Source organism: Neopsephotus bourkii, unplaced genomic scaffold (assembly GCF_033783945.1).
Source record: "Neopsephotus bourkii isolate Nb327-2 ecotype Australia unplaced genomic scaffold, CSIRO-AGI_Nbou_v1 NB_998, whole genome shotgun sequence".
NCBI classification, from domain to species: domain Eukaryota; kingdom Metazoa; phylum Chordata; class Aves; order Psittaciformes; family Psittacidae; genus Neopsephotus; species Neopsephotus bourkii.
In genome coordinates, this window is record NW_026901490.1 from 505670 (window position 1) to 521648 (window position 15979).

Genomic DNA, 15979 nt, shown 5'->3' on the forward strand with positions numbered 1-15979 from the left:
ACCTGATCTGACATAGCCAGTGCTTCAAGAACTCATGTGTTGTATGACAGATGATACATGAGTAATCTCACTGAAGTCCATTCTATCTGATCAATTCATGATAAACATATACAGAAATCTTTGCCTAGCAGGATATAAATTCACCCATGGAAGAATTCTGTTACTCATTTTGAATAGAGGAGAACCAAAGATATAATTATCTCAAGTTACTGAATTGTATACATGTATTTTGGTACCAGTTTAAGCTTGCATCTTGACCTGTATTGTAAAGAGTAAATTAACATCAGAAGTGCCATTCAGTGACTGTGATTAACCATAATTTTTATTCTTTATTGAAAGTTGATAGTCTGCATGCTGCCAGCTGTGAAATTGTAGAGTAAGTAATAATTAAACAATGAAATAGAGTAAACAGAACTTGTTAGGTGTCATTTGGAGCAGTGAGGAGCAAAGGTGGCTTTTAAAGTTTTATTATCACACAAAAAAAGAAAACCAACATACAACCATGTGACCTATGCTACAACTATAAAACAATGGTATCACTACCAAAGAGGTGCTACCCACTAGACTTACAGGATCAGAGGCTTCAAAGCCAAAGGAACTGTGTGTCGAACAAAGCAGGAACTATTTCTGAATATTACTTAACTGTAGTTCTCTACCATTACTGATGGGACATTTTTTCGCAGAGGGTGATTGAGTTGTCTGGGGCTTTTTGCAGAGGGTTGGGAAGGGTGGAAATGGAGGTTTACTGTAGGTTTGTGCAACTTGCCTTTGTATATGGTAAACTCTGGCAGGCTTTTTGCTATTTGTAAGTCACACCCTATTACACGTATTCAAAATGAGACTGTTGCAAATGTGTACAGCACCATAGCACAGCTACCTCCTAAAGCAAACTCTTAAAAGCTTAGTTTCCCTCTGGACATTACCAGTAAGTTTTGTGAGGGAATGCCTCAACTAGAGCTCATGTATTTTATTTTGTTTGTCAAACATAGCATCAAGCTTTTCTTCGTACTGGATGTTGCCTTGTCCTAAGGTTGGAGGACTTCCTCTGATGGTGGTATTGGGCTGGGTTTAGCAAGCTGGCCAGGCTTAATTTCAGGCATTTTTTCACCATGTCTGTACACACTTATAGTGACATCCACTTTTTCCCCACCATACTTGTTCTTAACATGGATGCTATATTTGCCTGAATCTTCTGAGGTCACTCCCTTGATTGTTAAACTGGCATATTTCCCTTGTTCCAGTGAAAAAGCATAGTGCTCATTAAGTTCAAAGACCTTGTCATTCTTGAACCAAGTCACTTCAGGGTCAGGATTTCCAAATACAGTACAGGTCAGATTCAGCGTCTGAGGGAGGAAAAATGAAGTAATTTTAAGGATCAGTCAGATTTGTTTAACCAGAATATTCTCAGTATTGTTTTCAGGCACTTCTTATTCCTAGTTCATTAAAATAAGACAGGTATCATGCTTCTGAAGACTGAAAATTAGAGGGTTTAATATTTTTTCCTTTTTTTCGTTTGGGTTTTTTTGTGTTTGTTTTTTTTTTATTTCAGTCTTTCCATCATCTTAACAGTGACTGTAACGCAGTAATAGCCTCAAGGTAACATTGTCTGAAGATGGTAAGTTGGACTGTCATTTCAGTCCTGCCTGCAGAAGACTCCTGACAACCCATTAGTCCCACATGAGCTTCAGGCAATGATAGGTTTAAAAACATAATGTTTCCCTGTACACAACAGGGAGGAGAACTGAGGGAATCTTTTCTGACCAAGGCTTCCTGAGGTTATTGCTTGAGATGATTAAAAATAAATCACTTAAAAACAGAGTACACAACGTGAACCATTGGACATTGACTCCAGTGCAGCTGGCTGGTAAAATGGAAATATTTCACAAAGAATAAATAATACATAAAAGTTATAAAAATATTACATGCTTAGTGAGAGAATAGCTGAAATGACCTAGTAGTCCATCCTGGTATTTCAGGTATTTTCCCAGGACTGAACTAAGATTGAAGAAGCCCATAAAATTTTCATAATTGTTCTTCCAAATTTTTATACAGTTACTACTGAATCCCACTTTGACCTCCATACAGCAATAACAGAATAAATAAAAGAACCATTTGAAAAGTTGTACTGATTAGTGCCTACTCTGTCCACCTTTGCTTGAAACTCATTCTGCCCAAAATTCCGTCCTAGATAATTAAGTCACCTTAAGAATTTCACATATGCACCATTGTGTTGGGGGAGGCGGAACCCAACCAAAAAGCCAAAACCAAAGAAAAATACCCCAAGCAATTAAGAATCCAAAACTGATAGTTTCTACCAGAATGCTTCCTTATATTCTCTCCCCTCCATATTCCCCTTTACTTTTCTCCAAATCCTGACCCAGAGGGACAGAGGAAGTCCATCTGTGTGCATACATGCATGCTTCCGTGCAATATTTTTCTTGAATGATGATGACTGAATAGTTGTGATGTAACTCAGAGGGAAAAATGAAAGAAAAAGACATTTTGAGTGATCAAAAAATTCATATATTCACATACAGAAGCAGCCTTGCATACTACATGCCTCGAAGGTCAGAGGGGAATGTTGAAGGTAGATTTACCTGCTCTGGTTAGAACCTACAACCTAGTGAAAGTATAAGTGTGTGAGTACTCTTAAAGAAATTATATGATGTAAAGATAACTAATAGCCCATAGGAACTATCCTTACTATAAAATATTTAAAGGTTTAATAATGCAAACATGAAAATAAAATTTTGGGAAATCATACTAATGACTAATAGCATGAGTTTAAATGTTACTGTCCTTTCTGTAACTCACACCACATTTCATGACTATTGGCCTTTCAAAGTGAGTTCATCTGAAAGCAATTAATAATTAATATTAATTAATCAAGTCTTAATAAGTTAATATTAAAATCTTACCAGAGAAAAGATATATTCCACAGTAATCTTAGATCATTTTGGGCTTATTCTAATTTGTTAAATTATAGATGTGACCTAAAATCATTTATAATCTCTTAAGAAGCACTAATAAAGCTTTGTGTCCATATACTTGTTTAGTTATACCATTCCATTGCATGAAGAAAACTCTCTTTTTTTTCTTTTTTCAATTTTATACTTACTTCTCACACTTGCACTTACACAGCTCTTGCAGGGTACCTGCTAGAATTTAATTTAAAGATGATTTTAAAGTCTCACTTCCTTGTGATCTGCTCCTTTCTGCTTGATTGCAAGAATAAGAGATTTTCTCTTCACATATTCAGTTATTTAATCCTCAATCACTAAGTCTCCTTTGAAGACTTCTGATTCTGAACTTTGTAGCATTTCTTTAATTGTAGTTTTTAAGGTATGAATGTATGAGGAAACTGCAGCTCCTGTGTGTCAGGAGTGACTCCAGTGAGCTGTTTACTTACAGTTAGGCTGTTTAAAGATGTTGGTTGCAGAGTGCATTACACATAACCTCCTAAAAGACTAGCTCTCTGCTTTCTTGCTGTGAGGTGCCTCTGTCTACCACAATAAGGTCCCTCATGTAAACCAGTGTTAGAGATAAAGGAAGGAATGAACCGAAAGGAATATTATCTTTGTATGGTTCAGAGTTGAACATCTTTCAGCATCCAGTATAAGGTCCACATGTTCCCTGTCGTCCTAGAATGGCTGCTCCCAACTATCCAGAAAATGGCCAAGTACACGAGACTTGGAAGAACTGTGTGCAACCTCTTACTCCAGTGCTAAGAATTTCCATGCAGAGCAATGCAGCTGTAGTCTCTGAAGATTTACTTCATACAAGAGACATAAACAGCCTGATCAACATGCTTTTGATAGCCTGCAGATAGTAAGAGTCCCATTGGCTCATGAGCTGATCTGCTGTAGTCTGTTGGAATGAAAGTCCATCTAACTCTTTTAGAGGTCAAAAGCAACTGCTTAAGACAGTACACAAAAATACAAAGGGTAAATAGCATTATCTTATTCCCAGTATACTTTCCTGCTTTCCACAGATTGGTGACTTTCAAACTTGTTGTAAGACTGATTCCTTCTGAGACAGACCTTGCTTGCCTAAGATTTTAATTGGGCTGTGCTTCCTCTCGCTGCACAGACAGCTTATAGTACCTTTGCTTACTTAGAATTTGTGTGTCTTAATTAAATGATTACTATCACATGGTTTAAATTATCTTCCTGTGCTTTCAGCTTCTATGAAATCATCTGCATTCCCTCCCCTTTTACCATAAAAGCAAACTTCTCACCAGTCAGCATGATTCTTTGACAAAAACTCTCCTTACCTTCCCATCCATTATAGTAACGACATCAGGCAAACCACCAACGACTTTACCACGATCTAGGAGTTAAAGAAAAATATATGGGCCATGTAAGGTTTAGAACTCAAAATTATTCATTTCTTACTAATTTTATGACTTCGCATCATATTAGTCACAGCTTTTGTTGAAACTTATATTTTAAAATACTACTTCCTGGATAATTAAATGTATAAACCCACAACTTTTGTGATATTTTGTGTTATTTCTTCTTAATACATTTTGTGGTCGCCTCTTTTTCTTTAGCTGTGATTGTGCTATAGCATTCTAAACTAATACACATAACAACCTTGAAGCTACTGCTGAACTTGACAGTTTGTGCTTTGGGCGCAGAGCAAAGCTAGGAGGATGTTTTTAGCATCTTAATGATATCTAAGATTGAAGGAAGATTTGTTCTGCCATACTCTCTGTGGACAGAAGCATCTTGTCATTACTGGGGGAACTGATACCAAAGTACCAGAATTCCTAAAGCCCTTAACAGTAATAAGGTTCCCTACTGTGTGTCTCTCAGCAAACACTGCCCAACAGGCATTAGCAGCTAATTTTTTACTTCATAGATAGATTTAAATACTCAATATTAGCAGCAGCTTTCAGAGTTAACACCTCCTTATAGCTTATAGTTCACAAATATCTGCAGATACAAGATACAGTGAAGGTTTTCAAAACGTTTAAAAATTTAGTGGGTTGCCATTGGAATAAGAAACAAATAAATCCACAAATTAGTATTATTGCAGTATTATATGCCAACAGAGAATTTCTGCAGCCACAGAACTCTGAAAGTTATGGTAGCATATGATGATGGATGCCTTAAAGAGAATGCTTGTCTAGATTGTAGAATACTTTTGATAAAATGTAAAATAAACTTACTCTTCTCAGCAAAAGCAGCTGCCCTAAAATTGTTGAGGAAGAAGAAAGAAATAATTATTGTTATTAATAAAAATATTAATGATTTTTTTTTCTTGTAAGTAAAGACACTTGCTACAGCATTAAAATGCAACAGATGTAGCACTTACTTGAGTCTCTGGAATTCTGCAAATGCATCATCAAAAGCTGTAACAAAACAATTGAGAGTTTTGCCCATTAACATAACTTGCACTTGAGGCTCAGTATAAACAATTAAACAGATATCCATGTTAAAGATCTTTTAAAATCCATGCAGGGTTACACAGTAGCAAAACAGAAAACCAACCTCCTGAAACCCCATGCCATTTGTGGTGGAAACAGATAAAAAACTAAAACTACCATAAAAGTTGTGCAACTAAACTACAGCTGGTTCTGATCAAAGGCTTTCTGGTTTTACCATCATTCCTCAAGTTCTTGCCAGTAAATTCTGTTTAATCCACAAAAAGTCACCACAGAAGTATGGTCTTCTAAATATACCTTGCCCAGACAGATCAAGTGTGCGTTTGTAGGATTCCTTGTTGCCAAAGATCTCAATGGTATAGTTCCCCTTATCCTTTTCAGTGGGTTCACGTATCTGCAGCCAGGCAACATTCTCTCCACCTCCAATCTTCATCTTTTCACTAGAAGAAATCTTAGATTCCCTAGAAAAAAAATAGAAATGTTTATGAACATTCTTCAAATATATATATTCTCCGTAAGAGATCATCTGTAAGTTACAAAGAATAGCATCCCATTCCTAATCTACAAATGAACAGCAACTAACAGGAGCAATTTCCCAGAAGATTCGTTTCTTTCATGTAGGACTATAAAACACTTTGGAAGACTAGCTTGAGCTTAAATGGCAAAGATTAATTTGTTCACCTTCTGCTCATTACCTTTCTCTCCACATATACAATCAGCTTTATGCCTTATTACACATACATGTGAGTATGGGAAAATGGTACATAAATTTAGAGTTCTGTACATTTCATACACATTAACATAGAATACATCAGAGTACCAAACTTGAAGCAAAAAATTTTTCTGACGAGAAAGAAAAATCTTTATCTTTCATTAACTTCAAAAATTAAGAAAACAAAATACTTGCATAGAATGTATTGCTCTTGCATCAAGTCAAAATATAACTTTGGTGGGTTTTTTAAGAAGAAGCAAATTTTCTAACTGAATTAATAAATAGGTCTTTAATAAACAGTGGCATTCTATTGTCTTATCATCCCTTTCTCAGCTGAGAATATAAGAATTGCCCTACTGATTCAGATCAGGGGTTCTTCTGGTCCATAATCTGTCATTTAGAGTAGAAATAGAAGAAGCTACTTAATGAGAGCATGTAGAATCATAGAATGGTTAGGGTTGGAAAGGACCTTAAGATCTTCAAGTTCCAACCCCCCTGCCATGGGCAGGGACATCTCGCTCTAAACCATATCACCCAAGGCCTCATCCAACCTGGCCTTGAACACTGCCAGGGATGGAGCATTCACAACCTCCCTGGGCAACCTATTCCAGTGCCTCACCACCCTAACAGGAAAGAATTTCCTCCTTATATCCAATCTAAACTTCCCCTGTTTAAGTTTTAACCCATTACCCCTTGTCCTATCACTACAGTCCCTAATGAAGAGTCCATCCCCAGCATCTTTATAGGCCCCCTTTAGATACTGGAAGGCTGCTATGAGGTCTCCACACAGCTTCTCCAGGCTGAACAGCCCCAACTTTCTCAGCCTATCTTCATACGGGGGGTGCTCCAGTCCCCTGATTATTCTCGTGGCCCTCATCTGGACTTAGTCCAACAGTTCCATGTCCTTTTTATGTTGAGGACACCAGAACTGCACACAATACTCTAAGTGAGGTCTCACAAGAGCAGAATAAAGGGGCAGGATCACCTCCTTCGACCTGCTGGTCACACTCCTTTTGATTCAGCCCAGGATATGGTTGGCTTTCTGGGCTGCAAGCGCACACTGCCGGCTCATGTTCATTTTCTCATCGATCAGCACCCCCAAGTCGTTCTCCACTGGGCTCTCTGAATGTCTTCTCTGCCCAGCCTGTAGCTGTGTCTGGGATTGCCCGGACCCAGATGTAGGACCTTGCACTTGGCATGGTTAAACTTCATAAGGTTGGCATGAGCCCAACTCACAAGCGTGTGTAAAACATAATGTAAAGCAGGACACTTTTAATTCTTTGAAGAAAAGTTCTCTTCCACTCACTAACTGAAGAAATATTTCTTTTATCCTTCCTCCCCAAGCATCTTAATTGGAATTTTTAATAGATGAAGTCAGCATTAGCTTCCCTTTGATCACTTTTTTTATTTGTCCAGACAAGGCTGATTTGGTTTCATAGCAAAAGTGACTTTGATGGGGAGAGGAATTTTCACTATTTTCCCTTCTGTAAGATGACTGTATTGAGTTTAGCATACCAAATTAGATACCAGGAGAGTAACTACTACCTTAGAAAATACTAAACATAATATTCCCCAATGTGCCTTGAGAGGACGATGCATGCTGGCTTTAGGACTTGTATTATGTTCCCTGTTATGCAGTGTGTTGGATGATTCAAAACAAGCTAGAAATCTGCATGTTGTGTTATATGATGTGCAGATAATGGTAAAATTGCATAAAGAATGATCTTTTTTCTCATATAAATTTGAAAAAATAGTCTCATGTACCTGTGAGACCAGTTGATTTTCATTTCTTCATTGTAGTACTTCAAGAAACACTGTAGTGTTATTCCTTCGTCAGTGCAAAGGATCTTCAGTGGAGAGGCCGACTTACCTATGTGAAATAGGATATATACAGATCAAACAGGATAGTGGAATGAACAGGAGAAAGTCAAATGGACTACTTGTACTGTCAGGTCAAAAAATGAAAATTAAAAATATGGGCCATGATTCTCAACTATCTCAAAGAGAGAATTGCTCATGCCTCTCAAAGGAGATCTGCTCGTTTATATCATGTGAAAGTTCAGTATAAGTTTATGGCTTTATTGTCATTTTCAAGCATTATGACTAGAAAGATCTGTTGTGAAATAAGCTAGTCATGTAATTGCCATGAAACTGTAGTGTCATGATTCTAACAGCACAAAAATTTTCTTCTTGTGCAACCCCTGTTCTTTCAGTGGAATGCCACCCAACTTCTCACTGGGAGCAGGATCAGCATCTCATTCTCTCTGTATCAAGGTTCACTTACTTATGGGAAGAAAATTACTGCTACAGAATTGTCACAGTATCTAAATCAAACAATCCAGGTGGAATAATACATTGTTCCCTTTTAATAGTGTCAATTAGCAAGGTCAACTGCTAATTCAGAAACTTAATAACATGTATGTAATAATATAAGCATCATGACTCTCAGAGATTTCCCACTTATAATAAAAATTGTCTGCCTCAGGCTCAGGTGACTTTAACATAAAAAACCTACAAGGAAATCCAAGACAGCATTTACTTACCACTGATTTCACTCAATGCCAGAATTATATCTTCATACACTGAAGAGAAAAAAAAAAAAAAAAGAAAGAAAATGCACCATAAAAATTCAATCAGAGCATAACTTTGTTATGTAAAATTTAATTAAAGAAACACAGGAAATTTGCACATCCTTAGGTAAAGAAAACCATTAAAATTGCAACAGGTGTATGGGACAAATTAGAGACCGAGTACAGCATATGAATTCTGTGCTGCGTCACTCAGTATCTGCACTGTGTGTGGAGTGAGCTGACTGCTGTCAAATCTTTCTCTCTCTCTTTGTATCCCTCAAGCCAGAAACATAAAAGGTCATTAAAACTGGATAGCTCCCATTCAAAGGAGAGTACAGGGGAAATAGAAATTATGACATTCTAGGTGAAAATAGTTTTCACCTGCTCCCTGTAAGACAGTATTTGACAAATGTAAACCCCTTTAACAGCAAATGAAAAAAATATCATATTAAGCTTTTGCAGTATCACACAGCTGATGGGCTTGCAGGAGGGGAGAACCCTGGAGACAGGGGCAGAAAAGCAAGGAAACTTTCACAGCAGAAGAATCCTATTCAATATCACTGCATAAAATGGAAAGAGAGAAAAAGAAAAAAGTGCCATAATCTGAAGAATACATATTCAAGGCTGAAGAATTTTTATAAATAGGGGCAACAGTGAAATGCATGAAGTTCAGAAAATGTTACTTGTATATTTGGTCTGTATTGGTCCCTATCTTCACATTATTTATCTTTCCTAAAATAAATAGTGATTCAATTCTGTAACCCTCTGAAAACTCCAGTATGCTTCTACTGGTATATTATCATGAGGATATGAATTGCATACTATATATACATTATATTATAGATGTCTGGGAAACTGGGGTTATATTACTTATGCTGTCTAAATTGTAACTTTTTCTGAAAGAATAATGGGCAGAATTTATACAGAGAAAAAACACCTGAAAGACTATCAAGAGATGATACAGCCTTCTGAGTTAAAGTCTGGGTTCTTAAGCTGTAAAACCACAGGTTAAGAACTCGGTCTGGTATTCACCTTTTCCTCTTATTTCAGGTATTTCCCCAGCCTCCTAAAAAAAATGTGAAGATCTTTGGTAAACTGAATTAATATTAAAACATGCCTTTCTCTCTCTATTAGGACTCAGCAAAAAAATATTCATTATTTAGGTCAAATGTCTACATGCAGGTGGGATGTAATAAGGTTCACTTTGGACTAGTTAGTGGGACCTAAGCAAAGAAGCAAAGCTGAATAAAAAACATTTATGTTGGCTACAGATCAGTCTTTGTTACAGACTCAGAAGTAAACTAAACTTTTGTTTTAACTGAACACATTTAGCTAGACATAGAAATACAGTAGATCACTGTAATATCTGATAACTTATTAAAGGTTATTTAAATTACTATCACTGGTATATTTTAGAGTAAATTATTTTACCTTTATTTACATTTGTCTTCATTTGAATGTCAATACATACTGAGCTTGAACTAACCAGCTCCATAAAATATGCAGTCTTCCAAGGCCCTGTTCATGTTAAATTTTTCTCCTTATCTTTTACATATCAAGGTTAATTCCATCGTTTAGGAGGCCCACTGTTTGATTTAACACCACAGTTCTCATGGTTTTGCTGGCTGACATTTTCAAAGCCTTCTGGACCTACAGAATTAGGCACTGAATTCTCTAAATAGGCATTCCTCAATATGGCAAGCCTACATTTCTGGCACACCACAGTCTTACCATAGTTGAAGTATAGACTCTGGAAGCTGGAAGAACCCCAGACTGTAAAATGGAGAACTGCCATGCTTTTTTATTTATTCCAGTGGTCATGATGTCCCTTACTTGAAAATCCATAGATTAAAGGAATGATATGTGTATATATCAAAGAACAGGAAGGGAGGAGGTGGTTAATGAGGATGTCTTGGATAGTGTGGGACCTGAGCATGGCATAAATGGTATGGAATAAAGGATGGAGATGATAGTTGTTTTGGCTGAGACAGAGTTACTTTGCTTCATAGCAGCTTGTATGGTGCTGTGTTTTGGATTTGTGGCTAAAACAGCATGGATGACACAGCAATGTTTTTGTTATTGCTGAGCAGTGCTTACACAGAGTCAAGGCCTTTTCTGCTCTCAACCGACCTACCAGTGAGTAAGCTGGAGGTGCACAAAGATTTGGGAGGGGACACAGCCAGGACAGCTGACCCCAGCTGACTCCAAGGGATATCCCAGACCATGTGGCATCATGATCAGCAATAAAAGCTGGGGGAAGGAGGTAGAACAGGGGATGTTCAGACTGATCATGTTTCAGCTTCTCAAGTTACTCTTATGCATGATGGAGCCCTGCTTTCCTGGAAATTGCTGAACACCTGCCTGACAATGGGAAATGGTGAATGAATTTCCTGGTTTGCTTTACTTGTGTGTGTGGTTTTTGCTTTACCCATTAAAATGTCTTTATCTCAACTCACGAGTCTTCCAGTCCTCTCCCACATCCCACCAAGGAGGTAGAGGGGAGAAGGGTAAGATGGGAGGGAGACGGAGGGTGAGAAAGTGGTTGTGTAGGGCTGAGCTGCTGTGGAGTTAACTCACAAAACAGCTTTAGGATTTTACAATCAAAACAACTCTCAGTCCCCATTGACAGTCCCATATCAACATATTGAGCACTTTGGTGCTTTAGGGGTTCTTGTAGACATTAAAGCTTAAAAAGTCTGAAAGAAAGAGAGCTCTCTACAAAAGATTTCATATAAAAGGGGGTATCTGTTTCATTAGAAACTTACTTCATTTCTTGCTTGTTAGAGTGATAAAGATTAATCATTACAGTGCCCGGTGTCTCCTTTCCTAAACTGGTGATATGCAGTTCAGGCCTCTGTAACATATGAAGAGAACTGCAACTCAAAGCATCCCAAAAATAAATTGCTAACTTGCTTTTTGCAAGGATAGACCTTTGACACCTCTTGGAAACATGTGATCATTATTTCAATATAGTAAATTGAATGTTACCTTTTCCTGATAATTCAAGAGTAGATACATCATGACCTCTGTCATCTGATAGCGTTGCCTTGTAAACTCCTTCGTCCTTGCGAGACAGCTACAAGGAAAATACAAGATGTTTACTGGCAAACTTGATAATAGTACAACATTTGCTCAACCCCTGCATGATTTCCTAAACTAAAAAACATACATTGTACTGAATTCTGGCTAAATAATCTTATGAGAGATTAGACAAACTATGAATGGCTTGTACATGCTTCCTTATGGACCTGCATTTAGTTTTTAAACCTAAAAGATATTCTTATTTCAGTCCAATTGCCTTAAGAAACTGTGCTTTTCCTCTTATTCCAGAAAGACAAACAGGATTGATCCCAGTCCGTCGAAAATACAAGTAGTGTAGTAAGATGCAACAGAGGGCAACTTTAACCAACACAAACTTTAGAAATGCAATTTTTCTTTAACCAAAACTATTACTTTTTTCTATCAATCTATGTAAAGCATAACAGATGTATACCCTTTAGTTGTCCAAATACCATCTCAATAGCTTTCATTAAAGCAGCAACTGTAGTAAAATTGTATCTATGTTAAATAAAGAAATCATTACTCTTGGAAAGCTCACATTCTAAAATCTTAACACCATGATACTGTGTTTAAGGTAGGAGTTTTTGGTTTAAGTGGGGTTATCTTAATTTGTTTTAAAACCTGAAGAAAAATACATGATATTACATATTACATATAGTTTGGATCTTGTCTAATTGAGTTTTAGACTTACACAAATCTATAAGCAAGTAAATCATAGTAGAAACATTATATAATTGAATGACAAATAACAAGAACAATTCAAGACAAGAGAAAAACTTCCCTCCAGAAGGTCTGCTCAAGAAAAATGAAACCACTGGAAAGTCAGTGTCCATTTGCAGATGAAATGGAGGAAAGAAATTAGAATAATAAGAAACCAAGAAATAAAATATCAATTAAATGGAATGCACAGTAGGCAGATAATTTCAGTCTAGGGTGGTGTTGGACTTTGAAGGCAGCAATTATGCAAGTTAAGGCTTCAGACACCTAACAAGTCAGGTTATCCTGTTTGCATAAAGATAAATCTTAAATAAGCATATACCTTAATCCTATTCATTTGGGGCAATAAAACTGAAACACTGTCAGAACTAAGGTGCTTTAACAAACTGAAAAATTAAAGAGTAATAAGAAAGAATGAGACAGAGTTCACCTAATGACACTGAAGCAACTTAAGCATGAACTGTCTGAGCTGATAACAAAAATAGATACTCTTTCACTAGCATTAGTTACTTACCAGATAATTGAAGGATAGCAAATATGCTTTTCCTTAAAATAGTTCACAGAAATCATGATAACTGGTTTAGTGCTCTGCCTGGCAAATCTATAGCACATCAAGCAGAAACTATCAATTCTAACAAGAGGTGATACTGTACCCCGGGAATACTGAGGTGACATTCTTCCTTCTGCAGATCAGGCACCTCATCAAGATCAATCCCAGAACCATCCTTATACCACTTGAAAACAGTCTCCTTCTTTGTGTTCGCAACCTGTAAAACAGAAAAGGCACATAAACCTGACTATGCACTAAAGACGGGTATCACTCTGTATGTAGTCACACAGGTAGTTTCAACAGAAACCAGTGGGGTTTTTTTAACACGTCAAATAAATATAAATAAAACCCAATTTCAACAGAACCCTACTAAGCAAATCATAGTTCTACAGTATTTATTTGCAGGACAGAACTGGTCAGAAGTATACAGCTTACAGCTTCACAGCCCTGTTAAATCCTTACAGGCAATCATAGAATCATAGAATAGTTAGGGTTAGAAAGGATCTTAAGATCATCAAGTTCCAACCCCCCTGCCATGGACAGGGATGCCTCACACTAGACCACGTCACTCAAGGCTCTCTCCAGCCTGGCCTTGGACACTGCCAGGGATGGAGCATTTACCACCTCTTTGGGCAGCCTGTTCCAGTGCCTCAGCACCTTCACAGTAAAGAACCTCTTCTTTATATCTAACCTGAACTTCCCCTGTTTAAGTTTAAACACATTACCCCTTGTCCTATCAGTCCTGTCAATCTCTCTTCTTGTAAAGGTTTTTGCACTCAGATCATAGTTTTTCTAGAAATATCTGTAAGAAGTATCTTTGAAATTAGAGTTCCTAAACTCTCTCCTTTACATTTTTCTGTTTGAATGTGTCTCTAGAAGGCTGTGTACAGAATTTACCCCTATCTTAGAGAGTCTTCAGCCAAATTGCAGATTTATCCCAGCTATCTAAGCAATGTTTTTCAGGGCTAAACTGCAGAAAGCTTCTGGAATTACTATTCTGAAAGCATTTCAGACTTCAAAATTGCAAGCTGCACCAGAAATCCTCTTTTTCTACTACATTCTATAATATGGGAAGCACAAACACTTAAGGAATCCTACAAACTGCAGTCTCTCCCAACACAAAGGGGATTATAATGCAGTGAAAATGCAGAGAAGTTGCTTGAAAGCCAGGATTTTTCTATAGTAGCAGCAGCTCATCTAAGCAATGCATAAATAGACCAGTTATACCTCAAGTACTGCTCTAATTTTGAAAAACACATTTTATATTGGTGTCGCTTAAAATAGAGCTGGATGAATGACCTCAAACTGTGAATTCAAAGAAATTAAAAGCCCAGTTCTTTCTAGAAACCTTGGCAATATATATATATTTTTTTTCTCTCTTTCTGAAACACTATGGTTTATCTGACATCACTATCTCCATCCTTCAAAAATCACAAAAATGTGATGGCATTTCTGTTTGTAGCCTGAATTCTCAGTGAGCATGGCTTTGGTAGAAGGACAAAGCTGTCAGTACATTTCTAAGTCCCCAGGCAGTTGCTTTAAAAAGCCTCCTTAAAAAAGAACTGAACAAATATATAGAGGGCAGCCCAGAAGTTAATACAGATCTTAAATAGTTTCTAAGTGGCCTGCTTGGAGGAAAAAGCATGCACCAATTTCTAACCCTATCTTATTAGAGAAGTCATTCCATAGGTGAACAGCTCTATGAAAGTTCTCTTTAGAGATGACTAGACAAATAGGAGGGCCTCTTTCTTGGACATCTCTATAAAACCTGCTTAAATTACATATATTGCTGCTTAATAAGCAGTGTGGTTGATATGGACCTCTGACAGACTATTTGGGATCACAACCTGGCCCAAAGCAATGCCTTGGTTTAGAAAAGCGAGCAGCGTTTTACATTTACCAGTAACTAAAAGTGACTATTCCTGTGGTCATATGACAGCAGTGGCAATTTTATTTGAACAAAGCCTGAAGGAACAAGCCTTTAATGCTTTTCAACATTTTTTCATCAAAGACTGTTAGCACTCAATCTGACAATAAACAGACTGAGTTTCAGACACATACAGTTTGCAGTGCCAAAGTTATTTCATGTTGACATTTGCTATGAAAAGTTCCTTTTTTCACTGTTTACACACACATCAAAAATCTTGCTTTTAGAGACACAGTACAAATAAGGGTCAGAGCTATGCAAGACCAGGTAGCTTCTGAATGTTATGCAATTTAGAAATACTTAAGGAAAAATTATAATAGATACTGCCTTATGAAGAAAGATAAACACACAATAAAAAGCAACCACCATCAGATTATCATTCAGATGGACAAACACGTTCTACTAGCATGCAGGGGCCAGCAATTCCAGCTGACTCAGAATCAAATACTAAGTCAATCAAAAGCCCATCAGGTCCAATCACATAGAAAATAAGCAGTACGGTAAGTGTTGCATATTACTTTTGATATACCCTTTTTTCTTCATTATTTTTATAGACCTTGATCATACAGTCAGACCTCTGCCCTACACAAGCTTCCAGTTACCCTGGTTTCCTAACTCCCCTGTTTCATGCCATGGCCTTTGAGAAAGTCAGGAAAAAATGCCTTCGTTTTTAGGTACTTCTTTCACATTATCCCAGGCTCTTTCAAGAGGTAAAAACACCTCCTGTGCACAGGAACACTAAAGAGAGCATAGAAGAGACCAGGCAAAGTGCTATGAATATGGCCTGGGGAGGTAGATGATTTTATTATCATAGAAATAGCTCAGGGCAGCCACACTTCTAACTTGAATGTCAGGTGTCTGAAGTTCATAGGACAAATGCACGCTTTATTTTTCAAACTCTTCCTATGTGCAAATATCAGCCATAAACAAGCATAACAGTACCATGTGAACCTAATAGCCAGTCACAGACTAACAGTAACAAACATTATAAGGGCAATGGCATATTTAAAATGATGAGTGTGCAAACAGCCCACAACCTAGATTTCATTTACAT

The 15979-nt window shown here is 37.2% G+C and overlaps 1 protein-coding gene and 1 long non-coding RNA gene across 3 annotated transcripts; both read right to left on the reverse strand.

The window, feature by feature from the left end:
• Window positions 1-304: 304 nt before the first annotated feature.
• On the reverse strand, window positions 305-8120 carry LOC133215705 (M-protein, striated muscle-like). Its single transcript, XM_061359851.1, has 6 exons — window positions 7866-8120; window positions 5687-5850; window positions 5320-5356; window positions 5174-5196; window positions 4274-4329; window positions 305-1343 (listed from the first exon to the last, which is right to left on the reverse strand). Exons 1-6 carry the CDS (start codon window positions 7886-7888, stop codon window positions 1026-1028), a joined length of 621 nt encoding a protein of 206 aa, XP_061215835.1. The 5' UTR covers window positions 7889-8120; the 3' UTR covers window positions 305-1025.
• A 162-nt stretch (window positions 8121-8282) lies between these two features.
• On the reverse strand, window positions 8283-13315 carry LOC133215762 (uncharacterized). 2 transcript variants are annotated; one of them, XR_009726486.1, is made up of 3 exons: window positions 13102-13314; window positions 11660-11747; window positions 8283-8683 (listed from the first exon to the last, which is right to left on the reverse strand). It is a non-coding gene; the product is annotated as an uncharacterized LOC133215762 (long non-coding RNA). The 2 variants fall into 2 exon arrangements; XR_009726485.1 differs by lacking the exon at window positions 8283-8683 and adding an exon at window positions 10585-11525 and having other exon boundaries at window positions 13102-13315.
• Window positions 13316-15979: the final 2664 nt, after the last annotated feature.